General features: G+C 39.8%; 1 protein-coding gene across 21 annotated transcripts in view; it reads left to right on the plus strand.

Annotated features, from left to right (window-relative positions):
* MACF1 (microtubule actin crosslinking factor 1) overlaps positions 1–21,228 on the plus strand; it is a 341,804-nt gene that overhangs the window by 287,047 nt on the left and 33,529 nt on the right. For 16 of the 21 annotated variants that reach the window (XM_067725581.1, XM_067725580.1, XM_067725586.1 and 13 more), the window contains 22 exons: positions 143–304; positions 478–648; positions 1,273–1,439; positions 4,686–4,845; positions 5,191–5,517; positions 6,458–6,542; positions 7,045–7,286; positions 8,313–8,519; positions 9,890–10,009; positions 10,487–10,594; positions 11,546–11,764; positions 12,959–13,162; positions 14,830–15,061; positions 15,678–15,904; positions 17,012–17,134; positions 17,232–17,333; positions 18,159–18,260; positions 18,354–18,527; positions 18,620–18,775; positions 18,938–19,135; positions 19,683–19,811; positions 20,613–20,786. In XM_067725581.1, the coding sequence (XP_067581682.1) occupies positions 143–304; positions 478–648; positions 1,273–1,439; positions 4,686–4,845; positions 5,191–5,517; positions 6,458–6,542; positions 7,045–7,286; positions 8,313–8,519; positions 9,890–10,009; positions 10,487–10,594; positions 11,546–11,764; positions 12,959–13,162; positions 14,830–15,061; positions 15,678–15,904; positions 17,012–17,134; positions 17,232–17,333; positions 18,159–18,260; positions 18,354–18,527; positions 18,620–18,775; positions 18,938–19,135; positions 19,683–19,811; positions 20,613–20,786 (3,789 nt within the window). The remainder of the gene's footprint in view (positions 1–142; positions 305–477; positions 649–1,272; positions 1,440–4,685; positions 4,846–5,190; positions 5,518–6,457; positions 6,543–7,044; positions 7,287–8,312; positions 8,520–9,889; positions 10,010–10,486; positions 10,595–11,545; positions 11,765–12,958; positions 13,163–14,829; positions 15,062–15,677; positions 15,905–17,011; positions 17,135–17,231; positions 17,334–18,158; positions 18,261–18,353; positions 18,528–18,619; positions 18,776–18,937; positions 19,136–19,682; positions 19,812–20,612; positions 20,787–21,228) is intronic. The other 5 variants (XM_067725595.1, XM_067725596.1, XM_067725599.1 and 2 more) reach the window with 1 other exon arrangement.

The following is a 21,228-nucleotide window of genomic DNA, read 5'->3' on the forward strand; positions in this document are numbered from 1 at the left end:
CTGTACAAATGGCTTGTTTTCTCTTGTTATTCCTGGCCGTCCCTTGTTAAATCATAAATCTCCCAAGAATAACCAGTCGCTGTGTGGTGTAGAGGATCTCATTGCCTTTAGATTAAATCTTCTTTGGCTTACAATTATCTAGATGTTTCAGAAAGAACAGGTGGATCCTCTTCAGATGAAACTACAGCAGGTGAATGGACTCGGCCAGGGTTTGATCCAGAGTGCCGGAAAAAACTGTGATGTGCAGGGTTTGGAACATGACATGGAAGAGATCAACGCTCGGTGGAACACATTGAATAAAAAGGTGAGTATACTGGGGATGGAGGGCAGAGAAAAGAGACATTGCAATCTCTGGTTTCCCTGGCACCTGAATGCAAATAAAAATTTGCAGTTCCAGTCTGTAGTTACAAAAAGGGGTGAGTAGTCATTTAAAAGCTCTCTCCTTTCTCGTAATGAACCTCCATGTCTGTGATACAGGTTGCACAAAGAATCGCACAACTCCAGGAGGCTTTGTTGCATTGTGGGAAGTTCCAAGATGCCTTGGAGCCATTGCTCAGCTGGTTGGCAGACACTGAGGAGCTCATAGCCAATCAGAAACCCCCATCTGCTGAGTATAAAGTGGTGAAAGCACAGATCCAAGAACAGAAGGTAAGTGAGAATGTTGGGGCAGTGAACTGTAACAGCCGTAGGGAATGACAGACAACACATTTGCTTATGGTTTCAGGAGTTTTAGTAGAATCCTAACCTACCTTGTGTGATCCAGAAAAGAAAGACAGAAATTGATTTTCATCATCTTACTTTATAATCTCCTAGATTACCATGACATGTATTGAACTGAACCATTTTGCTTGTTCACTTATCCTATTTCAGTGTTTCAGTCACCACTTTATCTTAAGAGGTTTTTAGTGTTTTGGGGGTCAGCAGTATTTAAATAATGTATATCATGTATAAGGTTTTATCTATATATGTATATATTTTTGGTTTAATTTCCATTTCAGTGCCTTTTTCTCCCGGTTCAAACTAAGTTCCCTATCAGTCACATAATGATAGTCACTGCTCCATTTAAAACCCTAAGTGTAGGAAAAGTTTATATGGGTGGTAGGAATTATATCTCATGTTTTTGCCTTAGGATGAAAAAAAAAAAACCTTCATTATTCAATTAAACTTAGGGCTCAGTGGGGTGAGGTTTTGGATTTTGTTTGTTTTCCTTGTTTCAGATTTTAAAGTGACCCCATGTTATCACTTTTCATTCCTTTTAAACATGTACATCAGTTGCTCCAGCGGCTCCTAGATGATCGAAAGGCCACAGTAGACATGCTTCAAGCAGAAGGAGGCAGAATAGCCCAGGCAGCTGAGCGGGCTGATAGAGAGAAGATCACTGGGCAGTTGGAGAGTCTTGAAACTAGATGGACAGGACTACTCAGCAAGGCAGCAGCCAGGTAAAGCCATTGGGGTTTTGAGGAATATAGGTCCGAGGCGGTTTCTGACTTGTATCACTGAGGTGCTCTAAAAGCCCCTGGATGATTCATACAGTGCTTTGGTAGGTGTTTAACGGCTTTTGTCTTGAAGAGAGATAAGTTTTTAGAGGTGATCCTCATAACCAGAGTAACTCAGGAAATGAGCCTCAGCTACTCCATAAATTTCTGAGACCTGGAAGACTCATTGCTCTTTGGTGGTGTTCTGTTGCAGTATAATCTTGGTTCCAAACAGCAGACGCAGACTCCTACAATCCAGCCAAGTTATTTTCTGAGTTTTGGAAACAGATTTTTTCCATTCATATTTATAAATAATGTTTTCGATACTTGGAATTGAAATTTATCATGTTCTTTTCTGTTAGCTTATCCTAATATTAGATGTTCTTACATCTAGGAGCTAGTCTGTGGTTCTGTTAAATGAGCATTCAAGAGATGCATGGACTTCCTTCACTAAATGGCCACGAGACAGGCAGTATACTTTTCTTCTCCAAGGAAGTGCTTTCTCTTTCCATAGCTATAAGTTAGCCCAGTGTCACTTGAGCTTTTAATAAGTCACACCATGTCTTCACTTTTAGCTTATACTGTTCTCAGTTTTAAAAATAAATGATAACTAATCAGAAATCAGTATGAGAGTTGTAGAGCTGATCATGTATTATCTAGGTAGCCATGGGCCCTCTTCAGATAACCTCCTCTTCAGTCTCTTTACTTCTACCCATCCATGGCTTGCTTATTTCTTATCTGAGCTACAAAGTATTTGCTTGCTCCACGTTAGTGGGAGAAACAAACGAAAGAATTCAACTTACTTTCATTTCCAAATTGCACCACTTTTCTTCTGTCTCTCCATCCATTTCCACTAATAGCACCATTAACCTTCCAGTTTCCTAGGCTTAAAACCTCAACCTCATTTTTTACCCTTTTTTCCCCCCTGCTTTGTGTCCCATATCTATCAGGATGCTAAATTCTGTCCATTTCACTTCTACAGTGTCTTTCCTTTCTGTCCATTTCTCTAATTCCCACTCGCCTCAGTTCATGACTTACAAACTCTCACTTGAGCTAGTTCCCATGAGGTGGCTCACCTGATCATCACTCTACTGCTGCTTACCCTCAGGCCTTCCCCTCTTTGCACGCTCAGAGACATTTAATGACTCCTTGTTGCCTATAAAATAAAGTCTCTTTAATCCAACATTCAAAGCCCTCTACTGTTTGGCCCTAACCTACCTTTCTTAGTTTCCACTGTTCTCATTCCTTGTGGGCACAGTAAACCGTATTCGGTTCTTCAGTATCTTCTGTCAGTTCCCTAATTCTGTCTTTGCTGATGGTGTTGCATCTTCCATGAAATACTTCTATTCATCTCCCCTGCTTTTATGAAGGTTTTCTTTATTCCCCAGGCATAGAACAATTTCAGTTTCATCTTAACTGCCATAACTCATCATCTGTACCTTGTATTATGGTCATTATTTTATGTACTTATCTCCTAGATCCTTAAGCTCACTAAAGTCATGGTTTGTTCCTAATGTATCTTTTTATGACTCTTTCCTTCTACCCTACTTGCTTCCATCCTCCTAGTCTAACACAGTTTCTGAGCCAATATTTTAAAGAGAAATACCAAGAGCAGTGTCATTTGTTGTAGACATCCTAAAGACTTTTGTTTAGATTCTTTAATACTGGTTTTTCGATGCCTCTAAATTATTTTAGCTCTTCTCTTTGCTACCCCAAATCCTATTACATTGATTTCTTCAAACTTTCAGATTCCAAAATCAGAGGTGAGTAAGAAAGACATAGAAATTAGGGGCAATTTTTTTAAGAATGAAATTTTTTAAATTTAGAATTTAAAAAAGAACAGGTACATATATATGTATAACTGAATCACTTTGTTGTACACCTGAAACTAACACAACATTGTTACTCAACTATACTCCAGTATAAAATGTAGTATTTTATTCTTTTTTAAAAAAAGAATAAAATTTATAAGCAGGTCATTAACCAATTAAAATAACCCACCAAGCAATATTTTAAAACTGAAATTCTTGATTAATAATATTTAAGATTATATGTTTTAGTTGTATTATTAATTCAAGATGTATTTTGCAAGTGGACATAAACTAAGAAAGGAAGTTCTGTACTTTATATTGACATTTAAAAATAGCATCTAGAAATATTTTTTCTTTATACTCGAGCATAATTAAATTTCCAGATAATTAAGATGGCAGATCTTTATATTAAATCATTTCTTATTAAGATAAGTTTGTCCAGAGTAGGTGTTCAGTGAAGGTTTTCTGAAATAAAAGTCACATGCTTCCAGGGTCTTTTCAGATGACATAGCACTGAGTCTGTTTTTAATGCTCCGGCGTCATCGTCATGGCCTTTGATTGTTAATCTGTGTGCTCATACAGTTCTGCAGTGGTTTTTCTGTCTGTTGCTTATTAGGCTGCCTCCAGCATTCAGGCTTCTTCTCTCCTTTTGTAATTTGCTGATTTTAATCTGCAGGGTATTTGAAATCCAAGCTAAGTGTGGATGTTACATTAAATAAGATTCCAGATTTAAGATTCCATTTATAAAGTCCATAGATCTTTTGGCTGCTGTTTGCCTTGGCAAATTCAGCTAGTTTGAGGTCATTTTTTGCCTTGAATCAGAATTCAAAGTTATGCTCTGGGCCTTGAAATTACTAGAAGCCTGACTGGATTGGGGGAGATAGGAAGGGGGGTTCTCATTCATAGCTTGGTCTGCCTTTGCTCTTCAAATGCTCTCTCTTCTCTTCACTCACAAGTGAAGGTAGCAGTGATGGGGAAAGAGAAATGAAAACTGATGGTTTTTTTTTACTCCTTTAAACTTTATTTTGGTCACCTGTACAGAGGATGCATGTGCCACATCCAATAGGAGACAGAGTAGTAGAAGGTCTGATTATAATCCTCATTGTACTATTGCTACCCAGTGGGCGACCTGGACAGATCTTTCTTTAAGCCTTCAGGGTTGTTTTTCTCTTTTGTAATAGTGGGATAATTCTGCCTGCCTTACAAGGGCATGACAGAATCAAAATAAGGTACTGCTTATGAAAGCCTTTAAAACAGCAAAGTACTGTTTATGTGTGTTCTCTTTACTATTGATATTTCAAATGTGCCTCATTAAGGTTGGTCTTTTACTGAATATAGTACTATTATCAGTCTTAATGTGACTTTTTGCCTGAGCAGCTTGTTCTATATATTTGTGTAGGCAAAAACAGCTGGAAGATATCCTGGTTCTGGCCAAACAATTCCATGAGACAGCTGAGCCTATTTCTGACTTCTTATCTGTCACAGAGAAGAAGCTCGCTAACTCAGAACCTGTTGGCACTCAGACTGCCAAAATACAGCAGCAGATTGTTCGGCACAAGGTAAGAAGTAGTTATGGTAAATGAAAACACAGAACTGGAACCAGAAATCCTAGAAAACTGCCTGCAGCATTCTATAAGATGTGTTTTGTGGGGGTTTTTTAATAACTTTAATTTAAAATATGGTCCAGTTATTAATTGGACTAGTCACATTCTTGAAGTAAAAATAGAAATGGCCTAATAGGCTGCTATCAGGAAAAACAGCTTTTGTTCTCTGTTTCTATGTTATTTTTGCCCTTCAGTAGGTGAACTCTTATATTATTATTATATCATTTGTGATTCATTGTTTCATGTCTACTTTTCATTTATTTTGTTTCTGTTATTCATTTTTTCCATCTGGATTTCCAGGCTCTGGAGGAAGAAATAGAAAGCCATGCAACAGATGTGCACCAGGCAGTCAAAATTGGGCAGTCCCTCTCCTCCCTGACATGTTCTGCAGAGCAGGGTGTACTGTCTGAAAAGCTAGACTCATTGCAGGCCCGATTCAGTGAGATTCAAGACCGGTGCTGTCGGAAAGCAGCCCTGCTTGAACAAGCACTGTCTAACGCTAGGCTGTTCGGGGAGGATGAGGTGGAGGTGCTCAACTGGCTGGCTGAGGTTGAGGACAAGCTCAGTTCAGTGTTCGTAAAGGATTACAGACAGGATGTCCTGCAGAAGCAGCATGCTGACCACCTGGTATTCGTGTTTTCCATTCTTATTATGTTACTAAGTTATTTTGTAATTTTGATTCATGTTTCTCTTCATTTCTCTCTCTTTTTTTAAATTCCAAACATTTCAACTTTATTTTATACACAAGTGCATAGTTACAGACTGGACTAATCTATTTTTTGATGATTTACATGGAAATACTTGTACTTAACAGACCGAATCAATAATCCTAGAAGATGATCCAGAATGTAATCGGGCCATCTCAATTCCAACTCATGTTTTACATCATCAAGGAATTATCATTCAGTTTCCACTTGAGCAGTTATGTGAAAGAATGTTCTGTAACAAAACCAGATTACCTAAATAGTAGTGCCTAGGGTTTTTTAATGGTTCTAGAATTTATATACTCAAATTCCAGGGATTCTGTGTCATCTGAGTAGAAACAACAATTTGCCCCTTTTTGTTTTCGTTTTTGTGACATTTCCTTGGGGATGGTAAAAATCAGCAAAGCAGTTTTTGGGTTTTAATAATCTTAGATTCTTCTGCTTCGTTGACTTCAGATATTGAGAGTTTTTAACCAGGATCCTGATTTAAGTCAGCCCGTTCTTGCTGACTTTCTTCTGTTGAACTTTCCGCCTTATTCTTTATTTTGGACATAGTAGACATTTTTGCTGAATTCTACTTCTACCTTTCTTGGGTTCACGTTTGGTACCAATAGATTAGTAAAGTGGATTTAGTCCTAAATCTCTTCTCATCAAAGGAAAGTTTGCCTATAAGTAGCTGATTTCATTGTTTTGAGTAATTAAAGAAGGGGGTAACCAAAGAGAAAATGAAGGAATCAAATATCTCATGTTTAAACTAAACTGGTATTGATCTCTTTACTTTAAATTTGGCCTCTTAAAGGGGTCACATTTCTTTCCCTTTGTTGTGCCATAGTTTTAGGATTAATGGTATTCTTTCCTTTCAGGCTTTAAATGAAGAAATTGTTAATAGAAAGAAGACTGTAGATCAAGCTATTAAAAACGGCCAGGCTCTTCTAAAACAAACCACAGGTACTTTGAAAAGTGCATCTCTTAGCACCTCTGTGGTCCCACAGACAATTACATCAGCACCCTGCAGTAGCCACTTCTCTTTGCAGATAGGAGGAGCTTAGTACTCACTAAGATTGTATTACCACGTGCTCCCAGGTGACGGGCAGCTTGGGTTCCTATTTCCTGCTCAATTTTTGAAAACTAAAACACTGTTGTCTCAGATCTGGTTATAGATGAAGGCTCCCCCTGTCCTCCAATATGGTGAATGCCAGCATTTACTGAAAGGTGCTGAGAATGTGTAGGAACACCTGCAGTCAAACTCAGATCTTAATAATCTCAGAAGTCACTTCTTCTATTGATTGAAGGTGTATTTCCCACCTCCCTTAGTGTGGGGTGCTAGGTGAAACCACTGCCATAGGGAGAGAGCATCTATAGAAGTTGAGCTCTGATTTGAAGAAAGGGAGGTTAAGAGGGCTCCCTCATATCCTATTAAATGTGAATAATTGTGTGCTGTCTCCCACAGGTGAAGAGGTATTGCTTATCCAAGAGAAACTGGATGGCATAAAGACTCGCTATGCAGACATCACACTCACTAGCTCCAAGGCCCTCAGAACCTTAGAGCAAGCTCGGCAGCTGGCCGCCAAGTTCCAGTCCACGTATGAGGAACTGACCTGGTGGCTGAGGGGAGTGGAGGAGGAGCTGGCAGCCAGTGGAGGACAGTCTCCCACAGGGGAGCAAATACCCCAGTTTCAGCAAAGGCAGAAGGTGAGCTGTCATTTCACACTGTAAAGGGAAAAAATTTTTCCTCTTAGAATCCTTAAGTTCTCTTAGAATTCTCTTAGAATCCTTAAATTCTTGTGTTTAATACCAACTATCTATACCTTAAATGTAAACCAGAAATTTCTGCCTGCCTTGTTTTTCGTTTATTCTTGGAAAATAAAATTTGATATACAGACCTATATAAAGCACTTGTTATGGTCTGAAGAAGAAAAAAGATTGTCTCAAAACCCTAGGAAGGGCTTCCCTGATGGCGCAGTGGTTAAGAATCCACCTGCCAATGCAGGGGACATGGGTTCGAGCCCCGGTCCAAGAAGATCCCACATGCCGCGGAGCAGCTAAGCCCACAACTACTGAGCCTGCGAGCCACAACTACTGAAGCTCGCGCACCTAGAGCCCGTGCTCTGCAACAAGAGAAGCCACCGCAGTGAGAAGCCCGCACACTACAACAAAGAGTAGCCCCCGCTCGCTGCAACTAGAGAAAGCCTGCGCACAGCAATGAAGACCCAACGCAGCCAAAAATAAATAAAATTGTTTTAAAAAACTGTTAAAAAACCGTAAGAAGCTTGCTTTATATGCAACATTTTAGAATTTACTGTCATAGTTCATTCTCTAAAAGAGTACTTCATGGTTATGTTTGATTCTCCTGCAGGATCTAGTGCAGTTCTAGATGTGCAGAAATACTGTGTAGGTATTTGTTGAGGTAAATACCTATGATTAAAGCATTATTTATCATTTCTACTGAAGTAAGGAGAAAAAAAGCAAAAAGCATCGTTCATGTTACCCAGAGACAGTCTGGCTGGAGAAGTCTTGCAGACAGTTCTAAGCGGCTAAGCCTAAAGTCAGGCTGTGGAGTGATTGAAAAATCTGAGACAAGAAAAAAAATAAATAAGTGAAGGAAGGAGGTCAGAGCCCTGCTGGGATGTGTGGTAGAGAGAGCACTTTCCACCCAGCACAGCTGCTAATGTGCTTAATTTAGCAAGGGATGGCCTGAAAACTTTTTTCCCTCTTTAGGAGCTAAAGAAGGAGGTCATGGAGCACAGACTGGTGTTGGACACAGTGAATGAGGTGAGCCGTGCTCTCTTAGAGCTGGTGCCCTGGAGAGCCAGAGAAGGGCTGGATAAACTTGTGTCTGATGCCAATGAGCAGTACAAGCTGGTCAGTGACACTGTTGGACAAAGGGTGGATGAAATCGATGCTGCTATTCAGAGATCACAACAGGTAATCTTTATAAACACCTCTGCATTAATATTTTAGGCAGCGTGAAGTACAAAACTATGACCCACATAAATACAGGCTCAGGAATAGGAATAAATGAGATCAAGCTAAATCTGATGCAACGAATCATTTCAGTGGTGGGAACTGATTAGGTAAAGGTAAGTGAGGATGGATCTAGGTTTGACCAAAAATACTTGACCCCTTTGAGCAGAAAAGAACTTGGAGAAGAGAGTGTGTGAGCCCTTTCCTTGCTACTGCCCTGCTAAGAGGCAGATGGTGATGGGGGTAGATAATATCTAGATCCGAAAGGTCCAAGTGCATCACAATCTTAGTTTGACATAATCAGCTGTTTTAGCATTAGATGGAAAAGGGGACAGAACCAAGAACTATAATTACTATCAAATATGCTAACCAAAATAGCAGAGCCATCCAAAATAGAACCCTCCCAAGTAAACACAGGTGTCATATTTCCCTCAATCCTTTTTCCTTCCTACTTTCTGGGAAAATTTATTTGCTTTTCTTTGTAGCTGGATATGCACCTATTAATGTGCCATGGTGCAAAAAATAAATTAATATAACATGACTCCTTGAGTTCATAGTGATAAGCAAATGCTTTCTGAACCACAGAGAAGTTTGCTCTGATGCCAAGTGCATTCCTGTTATGTCTTAATTAATATCCCTCATCCTGGCCAGATATTTCAGTGTGAAATTTATCACGCTTGGGAACTCACTTTCCTTTAAGTATTAGTGTAATTCGGCAACGTTGACGAGGAAGAGGTAAAAGATTGAGGGACCTCATTGAACAATGGTCACATAGAACATGTTCTTAGGTTTTGTATTTGTTGATGGCATTGCATACGTTATTGCATTCCATTTAAAGGTTTGGTGTTCTTCTGGGGCCTTAGGGTTCTTCAACTGAGCAAGTACTTCAAGTTAACTTGACTCAGCCGTCTGCCGCCATGGTAGTTTGTATTTAAACACATGACTGCTACTGTTTAGAGCATGGGTAGGAAAGAGGATTGGCAGAAAAAGAGCACAGCCTCAAAAAAGTACTCTCATTAGAAAGTGTATTTCTTTTGAAGAGTCTTGGTTTCCATGGTCGTTTCTAGCTGTAGAACCACTCACTGGGTCCTATAATGTCTTTCTAAAGAAGTTGAAATAAGATCAACTCATATTTGCTGAAGTAGGATCAACTCTAAATTGTCTGCATCTTGATTTGTGATTTTATGAAATTGTCACCAATTTTGGCTTTACTTTGTGAGATGTAAACTGTGTTACTGAAAATCTAGGCCTTTCTATGTTGAATAAATTAGAATTCTCAGAAGGAGGACGTTGGCTGTAATATGTCCATTTTTCTTCAATATGTCTGTTAGTATGAGCAAGCTGCTGATGCAGAACTAGCTTGGGTTGCTGAAACAAAACGGAAACTGATGGCGCTGGGTCCAATCCGCTTGGAACAGGACCAGACCACAGCTCAGCTGCAGGTACAGAAGGTAAGTGACGTATTCACTGTGTCCTGAGCTAGAAGAAGCATCAGTCTCTTAAGAGTGACTAGCAGAGAGTTTCTGACTATCCCAAGTAAAGTAGAATGAGTCAGTGTCATGATGGTGGGTAGAGACTAATTATATAAATATTTGGTTAGGATGAGGAAGAGATTTTTTGCTTTGTGAAAAGGATAGAAATAGGCCCATTAATCCAAGAAAGAGTAGTTAGCTGTTTTCTTCCTGGTTTTCAGGAGGGAAGATATTCTTATAAGCTACTAAAAGATAAGCATTGAAGATGTGTGGAGAGGCAAAGTGTCAAACTTTATAAGAACAGTTTTTGATGTGGCTTTTTTTTTTTTTTTTGATTTTTTTTTTGATGTGGGTTTTTTAAAGTAAAGAATTTTTCATAGGGTATGTCTAACTTTTCACTAACACAGGCTCGGGCTTCTTATATTTCTCGACTTAACAATAGTTTACTTTTCAAAGGCTTTCTCCATTGACATCATTCGACACAAAGATTCCATGGATGAACTATTCAGTCATCGTGGTGAAATCTTTGGCACATGTGGGGAAGAGCAAAAAGCTATATTACAGGTAAACTACATTTATTTATTCACCATATTGTTCTTATCTTGATCATGGTGAATTAGAAGTACAATTGTGAAATGATAGTTGAAGAAGTTTTTTTTTCCCTCTATTACTGGTTGTGATAACTTAAGTCCAGCTTGATGTTCTGGGGCATTCAGACTCCTAACCCTGTGTTCACAGATGTCTAAACAGCCGTACTGTATAATGTGAAATACACTGCAAATCCATCTTCTTTATAACAGAGGAATTGCTACTCATCCTCAGTCCATAATGAGTTATCTTTGAGTTACCCTTCCAGGTAGATAGATTTTTCAGAACCGTGTGCAGATATTAATTTCTGCTTCAGGTCCTTCTAAAAAATCATTACCCATTTCTAAAAGAATTGACCAACAGAGTCCATTTGTACACCAGTTTTGTTTTTTATAAAGGGTATGGGTAACCACTGTTTCCTCAGAAGTCTTCATAAATTGAGCTGCTCATCCTAAACATATAAAGCATAAATGCCAGGTTTGTGGAGACTTTTATCAGAGGGGAAAAGACAAATGAAACTTGATGAGCAAATACCCATCTTAGCCCCTGAGAGATTCAGTCAAACTGGCCTATTACAGTAGTGCTGTATCTAAAGTTATAAAAGGTATTCACTAAAAGGTTAATTTTGGTGTGTTGTGCTTGTGCTGTTTTACTGTTTGTGAAACTACTTTCATATTTTAAAAATTATAAAATTATGTATATGTATGATAGAAAAATTCAGTTGAGTATAAAGAAAATAATCACTTGTAAGCTTACTAGATTAATCCATATTTTTTAGCATTTTAGTGTGTATTTCTTTAAACTTTTTAGTGTATATATATATATATATATATATATATACACACACACCTATATATACTTACATTTTTACTTTAAAGAAGGGTTCATCATGATAATAATGCTTACATTTTTTTTGTTTGTTCACAGGAAAAGACAGAGTCTCTAATACAACAATACGAAGCCATTAGTCTGCTCAATTCAGAGCGTTACGCCCGCCTAGAACGGGCACAGGTTTTGGTGAACCAGTTTTGGGAAACATATGAGGAGCTCAGCCCCTGGATTGAGGAAACTCGGACACTAATAGCACAGTTACCTCCTCCTGCTATTGATCATGAGCAGCTTAGGCAGCAACAAGAGGAAATGAGGGTAAGGAGCATGCCGAGTTTTATTTAATCACAGAACTGAAAATGGGCTCTACGATTTATTCAAAACAGCCTATTTATTAGTACCTACTGAGTATAAGTAAATGTTATGAAATTAATTCTTAACCAGTTAGAATTTTTTTTGCACAGTAAAAATACATATCTGAATTATTTCCTTTGTCCTTTAATATGAATCAGTTAAAGAATAAGATTATGGGGCTTCCCTGGTGGCACAGTGGTTGAGAGTCCACCTGCCAATGTAGGAGACACAGGTTCGTGCCCCGGTCCGGGAAGATCCCACATGCCGTGGAGCGGCTGGGCCTGTGAGCCATGGCCGCTGAGCCTGCGCATCCGGAGCCTGTGCTCCGCAACAGGAGAGGCCACAGCAGTGAGAGGCCCGCGTACCGCAAAAAAAAAAAAAAGATTATGGAGATGTCAGGAACCTGGGTATTGCAGAAGTGAACAAAGCACCACGTAAAAATCAAGGGAGTTTAAAATCTTCCCAGTGACAGTGGGGTGTTACTTGGTTGTGGTTGGGTGGCCCTTTCCTTGTGGTTAGGCCCTAGCTGGAGTGAGAGCCTTCACTCAGGAATATCAGAAAGCAATTTGCTGCCTAGAGTTGAGATGAAAGGGAAATTTGTAGACACTTCAACTGATGCTGTTACCATTAAAGGTAGTTTTTTTAATGTTTATTTTATTTGTGGTGTATGACTCATGTTTATTGCTATCTCTGTATTCCTGTAAGAGGAAGGATGTAAACTGGAAGTAGCCAGCAGTATAGTCAAGGAGCGGTTGGATTACCAGAAATGTTGCTGTTTGTAGCTGGTCCTGCTTAGTGTCTCCCAGTCTGGGCAGGGAGACAGACATTAAATCGTGCAAACTACAGTAGAGTACAGAGAAGTATTTACGAGTACAGAAGACAGTGGAATACATTTGTATTGGAGGGTGAGAGTGAGAGACGATTTCTGGGAAGCTTCCTGGGTGGCGGAACATGTGAACTGGCTTTTGAAACTGAAGAGAATTAGAGTCAGAGTCCAAGACTTAGATTTTATTCCCTCCATAAACGGTGAGATGTTGGGACTTGCTGGGTTTTAGTAACTCAGTTTGTTCATTTGGTATGAGCTCTGATCAAAGTATTTAAACAAACAAACTGGTATAAGAAGGCTCATTTTATTTTAATCCATATTTCTTTGCATAGCAACTAAGGGAATCCATTGCTGAACACAAACCTCATATCGATAAGCTGCTAAAGATAGGCCCTCAACTAAAGGAGTTAAACCCTGAAGAGGGGGAAATGGTGCAAGAAAAATACCAGAAAGCAGAAAATACATATGCCCAAATTAAAGAGGAGGTGCGCCAGCGGGCCCTGGCTCTGGACGAGGCTATTTCCCAGTCAGCTCAGGTATGTGTGTGTCTTAAACTCATATAACCTTCAACTGTCCTTTAGTCTAAGCAAGAGGCTCTGTATCGGTATGCCCCTATGCTCAGGAATGTCCAGACTAGTATGCTGGTGATACATTATCAGGAGACTGGGAGCCTTTGCCTGTCTGCATTTTTATTCCAGGGAGCATTGGTTATACTGACAACTATAAGAAGGGTGAAATGCATCTTGGCTGGTATATATTGCCTGTTGATTGTTTCCTTGAAAATTTTATATTGTGATAATCCTTTAGCAGGGATGATTTTGGGTAAATTCATCTTGAAGCAACAAATGCCTCAAGAAGTCAAATTCCTATTGGGCCTGTTGCTTTCGAGATTTAGACAGCACATTCGTTTTCCTATTCTCGAGGCCACCAGCTAGCTCCTAGTTCAGAGAAAGATGCTTGACTAGGGAGAAGGTAGAGTCAAGGAGAAACAAACCACTAGCAGTGGAGTTTAAAGCATGTAACTACATACTTTCCAACTAATATATTACTGTTATGTCTGGGTAATTTATTCCTATGTTTGGTCAATATTCTTGGTTAATATTTGTACTTACTCAAGTTTTTCCCCCCCACCTTCCGTCCCATCTCTCACTCACATTGTGGAATGTGTTACTTTGTGTTGTTGCTGCCTGCTCCTGTCTTCCCCACATCGTCACATTTCATTGTTGTGTTGACCGCGCCCACCATTACAGATTACAGAGGTAAGGTACCCACCCCCTTGGGATTAGGGTGTTCTTACGAAGCTGAGAATTGAGAGGATTATTTATAAGGAAACTTCCCTTAACGTTAGTGGAATAAATTTTATTAATGCAGTTTATTATGCCAGTTTCATTTGGGGCAGAACCTAGAAGTGAGGGAGTGATGGGAAGGGGTTTTGTTTGTTTACCGTGTTATTTCCTATAGGACATTTAACAGTTGGTAAGCATTATTCTAATCAATGAATCCAGAGTTGGCTTTAGGGGGCAGACTTGTCTGTTGTGCTCCCTTTTGTCCCCTCTCTGCTTCATATTACAAATTAAAATTTTACAATTATAGATATGTTGTTCAAAGTACCAGAAAAGTGGAAAGGGCAGTAGTTCTCTCGGAATAAGGTTAGATTTGGCCTTCCCTAATTATCTTTCATCATGCCGACATTTTAGTTTCTTACTATTACACTGGTGGGTTGTCAAACTGCATGCCATGATACTTTTAAACTCCAAGTCATGTAGCATATTGAGTTCCCCATCCATTTATACAGTTGGTGGAGGGCATCTAACTTCTTGGTCTACTCTGTTGCATGCAACTGTCATCTGAGATGTTGACACACTGACTCTCACTGGTTTCATAGTCTTGTCCCTTTTTCATCACGTTAGTTGGAATTGGGGAGGTATTGTGGCAGCATTAAGGATTTGAGTTGATTTTTCGTATAGTAAGTAATAGCTTTTTGCTTCTTAAACATTTACTTTTTCTGATGGGCCAGCTCTGGTATACTATGCCCAAAACAGTTTTTTAGACAAACCCAACACTTGACAGCCGTGGGGCTAGGCTGAGCATAGGTTTTATCCTAAACAGTAGTAGATTTATACACTGGCCTTAATCCCTAACATTTACCCCAGAAGTGTGACAAAGTACTGCTGTGATGGCTAATGGTCCAATATTTGTTTAGTTCCATGATAAAATTGAGCCCATGTTGGAGACTCTGGAGAATCTTTCCTCTCGCCTGCGTATGCCACCACTGATCCCTGCTGAAGTAGACAAGATCAGAGAGTGCATCAGTGACAACAAAAGTGCCACCGTGGAGCTGGAAAAACTGCAGCCATCCTTTGAGGCCCTGAAGCGCCGTGGAGAAGAGCTCATTGGGCGATCTCAGGGAGCTGACAAGGATCTGGCTGCAAAAGGTGCTTGATTAATCTAATCATTTTTTAAAAGTCGATAGAATAAATTCTAGGCTGTGGTTACCTCCAGCATCCCACCAGATGTACTTCATTGAATGCAAAGGCAGTGCCCAAGTAATGAGTATTCCACGAAGTCATTTAGAATTCAGAACACATCTCCCCATTGAAATAAGGTTACAATTGGTAGTTAGATTCCCAGACCAGGAAACAAATGCTCCTTTACCCCCTAATACGAGGAAACTGCAGTACCAGTAGTGGGTAGAACATAACTACCTTTTATAACACTTTCCATGGGAAACATAGCAGGTTCAACACAGAAGACTGGAAACAGAGTTCTCATTTCAGCCCCTTTATAAGTATCTTAGCAGTACTTTTATAGTAGATGATAACTCATTTCCAGATAACCTCTGTGATCTCTTTATGTGGGAGACCAATGTAAGTGATAAACGAGAGCATAGAAATAATTAATAATAAAGCTAAGATAGAAAACTATCCTTCAGTTACACATTTTTAGAGACTTTTAAGGATAATTTCAGTGAAAATAGGATTAGATCTAATACCTGATGAGGCTGATTTTAAGTCCTTAGAAAAGGCCTGTTCACTCTTCTATACCCCTCAGAAATCCAGGACAAATTGGATCAAATGGTATTCTTCTGGGAGGACATCAAAGCTCGGGCTGAAGAGCGAGAAATTAAATTCCTTGATGTCCTTGAACTAGCGGAGAAGTTCTGGTATGACATGGCAGCTCTCCTCACCACCATCAAAGACACCCAGGACATCGTCCATGACTTGGAAAGCCCTGGCATTGACCCATCCATTATCAAACAACAGGTTGAAGCCGCCGAGGTAAGAAACAAAACCCCTTCTCTCATGTGTTTGTCCTGTGGGAAAGCACTGTATCCAACTATGTTGTGTTAACTGCTTAGCCAGGCTGAGTGCCTTAAAAGTTTTTTTTTTGTTTGTTTATTTTAAGCTTAATAGTATGTCTTTACACTAGAACAAAAATACCTGCTCATTATAGATTTTTCTTTTTTTAATGTACAAGTTTTACCACTTTGTATAGGTACATACAACCGCCACTGGTCGTGATATAGAGCAGATCCATCACACAGAAGTAATTCTGTCATCAGTTTTAAACTTAACAATTCATATTAGTAGCATGTGCTTTAAAAATCCAGCTTTGCTTTCATTTCTGAATTTAGTCTTCTCTTTGGTGTACTTATTTCTCGAGTAAATTTATTTACTGTAGAAAAATAGAAAGTAGAAAAAATAAATTCTGGACTCATCATCCAGAAATAACAATTGTTACTTCCACATACCTTTTTCTAGCCTTTTTGGGGATCCTAGTTTTTATTAAATGCATTTCTCACCTCATTTTGTCCGTTTAGCCCAAGGCAAGACTGTCTTGCTATTCTATATTCTCCCTCTTAACACTCATATCTTTCTTTTACTTCAGCCATTTCCACCTCCCCACCCCTGTCATTGCCAGTCCATGAACCATGTTTTAGGATCTGGCACAGAACTGACTTTCTTTGAGATTATATAGCCTAGCATTCCTATTTTGCTCATCTCCCAGCTCTTAGATATGTGACTTTTGTACTCTAGTATTTTATCCTAGTTAATTTTCTTCTCTGTAATAGACTTCTGGTTGTAGATTATGATCTCCTTGGACCTTTAGTAAATTATTGAAGCTCATTGCACCTTTCTCAGACTGTTTTATGTATTTATTGTTAATATATAAAAATATATTTGATGTATATATAAGAAAAATAACCAGACTCTGAAGCTTCACTGTTTAGATGAGTGAAATATTAAGAACGCTGGAAGACTTTAATGAAATTGACCGTTCTGTTCAACATCTGCTGTCGATGGGGGTATAAATTACATTTGCAAAGTTTGGGAAGTTCTCTTCTGCTTTCTGTTTTGGCTTATGTTCTGTTCATTTACATGTAGACTATTAAGGAAGAGACAGATGGTCTGCATGAGGAATTGGAGTTTATTCGAATCCTTGGAGCAGATTTGATTTTTGCCTGTGGAGAAACTGAGAAGCCGGAAGTGAAGAAGAGCATTGATGAGGTGTGGAGAAGTGGACAAGGGGTTCAGACAAAACGTTACTGGACTCACACTAAGAGTGGGATTAATTGGAGAGTCTGATCCACTGTTTTTACCCTAGATGAATAATGCCTGGGAGAACTTAAACAAAACATGGAGAGAGAGACTGGAAAAGCTTGAGGATGCCATGCAAGCCGCTGTGCAGTATCAGGACACTCTTCAGGTGAGAGGCCACGAGGTGACCACCACGGAAACACAGGTTCCGTGGTCTCTCTTTTTTATTTTTTATTTTTTTTTCCTTTTTGCGGTTCGTGGGCCTCTCACTGCCGCGGCCTCTCCCGTCGCGGAGCACAGGCTCCGGACACGCAGGCTCAGCGGCCATGGCTCACGGGCCCAGCCGCTCCGCGGCACGCGGGATTCTCCCGAACTGGGGCATGAACCCGCACCCCCTGCATCGGCAGGCGGACTCCCAACCACTGCGCCACCAGGGAAGCCCCCCGTGATTTCTGTCATATTCTGAGTCCAGCGTGAGTCGGTCACCTTCACAGGACTGCAACATTCTTGAACCAAAGACAGGCTATTTCTTTATTTCTAGCCAAAGTTTCCCACTTGTAGCAAGAAAAGTTCTGACATCCAAATTTCTAGTCTTCTTGCCATGTTTTTCATCATATTATCTATCCTCACAGTGGCTGTAGAGTAAAGCTGGCCTTACTGTCAAAGTCATTGCTTGCTAGAGGTCCCAACCCAGGTTATCTCAAAGCACAGCACAGTACGGTAGCGTCAGCACATTGTGGGCTTGCTAGCTGGCCATAAGAAATAGTAGTTTATTTTGGACATTATTCCAGTCGTGTTGGCTTCATCCTTAAGTCCCCATATTACTGAAATAAAGATCATTATCCCTTATTTCTGCCCCCAACCTGAGAGCACAAACAACACAAAGTATTGATACTTTGATTTATCTCTGCTTGTATTAGCAGAGATCATGCTAATTGTCTCCCAAGTCCTTATGTTTTTGTTTTTTGACTGTTTATTTGTATGTTTATTTTAGGCTATGTTTGACTGGCTAGATAACACTGTGATTAAACTCTGCACAATGCCCCCTGTCGGCACTGACCTCAACACTGTTAAAGATCAGTTAAATGAAATGAAGGTTTGTACCTGGGAAGGGTTTTTGAAGAAGGGTTGCTTCTTTTTCGTTTTTAAAGACTTGGTTTGATGTTAACATTCACTACGTCTTTGACAGGAGTTCAAAGTGGAAGTTTACCAACAGCAAATTGAGATGGAGAAGCTCAATCACCAGGGTGAACTGATGTTAAAGAAAGCTACTGATGAAACGGACAGAGACATTATACGAGAACCAATGACGGAACTTAAACACCTCTGGGAGAACCTGGGTGAGAAAATTGCTCACAGACAGGTAAGGCAAATGGTAGAGTACATAAAGTGGACTACTATCTACTGTTTTCTAATTTCCTAACAAACGTTCCCTTTAAATCATTTTCTGAGTAGCATAAGCTAGAAGGTGCTCTCTTGGCCCTTGGCCAGTTCCAGCATGCCTTAGAGGAGCTAATGAGTTGGTTGACTCACACTGAAGAGTTGCTAGATGCTCAGAGACCAATAAGTGGAGACCCAAAAGTCATTGAAGTTGAGCTCGCAAAACACCACGTAAGTATTTTCATTTTTCATCTCTGAGCCTATTGGTTTGAGACCAGATATTGCCATCAGAAGCTTTTTGATGTTTCTGTACCTTTTGATGTCGTGTGTACCTTAGAGAGCCAGGCTTAATGATACCTATAGAGGTAAATTATGTTGTTCAACATTTTTTAGGTTCTAAAAAATGATGTTCTGGCCCATCAAGCCACAGTGGAAACAGTCAACAAAGCTGGCAATGAGCTTCTTGAATCTAGTGCTGGAGATGATGCCAGCAGCTTAAGGAGCCGTTTAGAAACCATGAACCAGTGCTGGGAGTCAGTGTTACAAAAAACAGAGGAGAGGGAGCAGCAGCTTCAGTCGACGCTGCAGCAGGTACATGCACTATCCAGGTTAGGTGGGTGGGGCTGTGCACATGACAGTATTCAGAAGGAAGTCCATCTAAGTCGACAAAAGAAAAGCAGTTTGGGGTAGAACCCCCTCTGCCTTGAGGGTCAGTTCTGTGCTAGACTTGTCTGGAAAGAACAACCTTTAATTGGATCATTCTTTTTGAATTAGTTTGTGATCCAGTCCCTCTATCTACTATTCAAAGTTAGTAGATCTTTGCTGTAACGAACCTTGTTCACAGATTTAGTTATTTTTTGGATCAAGTCAGGTCCCTCCGTATCCATATTCAACAGTACCTTAGTCAGTCAATTCATCAGGTTATATCAGGCATCTCTGTTACAGTGAGGTCTGAAGGATTCTGCTCAATTCTGAAAATAAGTAAATACATTCGCCCCATAATCATCCAGCAACAGAACAACCCTGCGTGAGAGCAGCCTAAAATTCCTCCCTCAAAGATTCCTCATGTGGTCATTTAGAAAGCTTACTTCTGAAACTAGAATTGACTACTGACCTTGATAATGTCTTTTCTCAAAAGGCCCAGGGTTTCCATAGTGAAATTGAAGATTTCCTCTTGGAACTGACTAGAATGGAGACCCAACTTTCTGCATCGAAGCCCACAGGAGGACTTCCTGAAACGGCTAGGGAGCAGCTTGATACACATATGGTAACAGATTTCTTGAAATTGAGCATAAGCATCCCATTTTCAGTAGCTCCTTTCCGAATTCACAGAGATATATGTAGTTGGGAGTCTACAAAGTAGTGCATTTTTACTGACAATATAGTACTTGGGGATTGCTGCTTAGACAGGCTTCTAACACCCTGCGATAGGCAGCGACAGGAAAGAGTGAACCAGAAATGCCCTGGGGAGCTGGCAGATTTCAAGTTAATCAGATTGACTGGCACAAGAATATTGATGTGAAGGTGAGAGCATCAAGACAGATAGTGACACAGATATGGTTGTATTTAAGAAAAAGACTGCTGGGACTTCCCTGGCGGTCCAGTGGTTAAGACTTTGTGCTTCCACTACAGAGGCTGAGGGTTCGATCCCTGGTTGGGAAACTAAGATCCCGCATGCTGCATGGAGCAGCCAAAAAATTAAAGGAAAAACCTACTTGAGGGGGGATTTAGGGAAATCCAATAGAAGCTGACAGTATTTCCAGAAAGTGGCTGAGAACAAGAGGCAACATAATTTCTAGGCATATCCCTCAGGAAAAGGAGAAGTAAATTATTGGGGTCTATTTTTGTGATCTCTGATCCTTAAAAATTCTGTTGGTGACAAAATTATTTTTATATTAAGGAAGAATGGTGGGTTTCATTTCCTAATTGTTCAGCAGTTGAATTGAATCCAAAAGAAAGGATTTTAATCAAAATGAGACCTTCCTTGGCTTTTCCAAACTGTGCTTGTAAATCTGTGTGGGTGTCTTTCAGGGAATTTGCATTACTGATATCTTTCTTGCCCTTATAGGAACTCTATTCCCAGCTGAAAGCCAAGGAAGAGACTTACAATCAACTGCTTGACAAGGGCAGGCTCATGCTTCTCAGCCGTGATGATTCTGGATCTGGCTCGAAGACAGAACAGAGCGTAGCACTCTTGGAACAGAAGTGGCATGTGGTCAGCAGTAAGATGGAAGAAAGAAAGGTATCACCACAAAATTCAGTTTGATTACTGTTTGAGTAGTTTGCTTAATGATTACATGCAATTATCATCTAGTTTCTATGGAAGATTTTTCATTATATTGTAGCAAGCTAGCAGAACTGATATCCTCAGAACTGGCTTTGTGCTAAATCAAGCCATCTTTTCTGCCATTACATTTCTATTTTCCGTCCATGTCAAATTGCATTGATGCTGATAGTTTCTGCCGATACTTGCTTTTATAATATTGCATTCCTTTTCTGCATCTACCAGTTAAGGCATTACTGCCTGTTACTGCTCAGTGATGGACTTAAAAATAGGTTTTTTTGGACTTGGGAGGTTGGGAACAGCATGCAGGGAGTATCACTAATTATTCCTCACACGGAATTTGATGTCTAGTTACTAAAACTCAAGAGCAGTAAATTGTATGTCCTCCTCTTACTCTTCC

The sequence above is a fragment of the Pseudorca crassidens genome, chromosome 2, assembly GCF_039906515.1.
Source record: "Pseudorca crassidens isolate mPseCra1 chromosome 2, mPseCra1.hap1, whole genome shotgun sequence".
Taxonomy (NCBI): Eukaryota; Metazoa; Chordata; class Mammalia; order Artiodactyla; family Delphinidae; genus Pseudorca; species Pseudorca crassidens.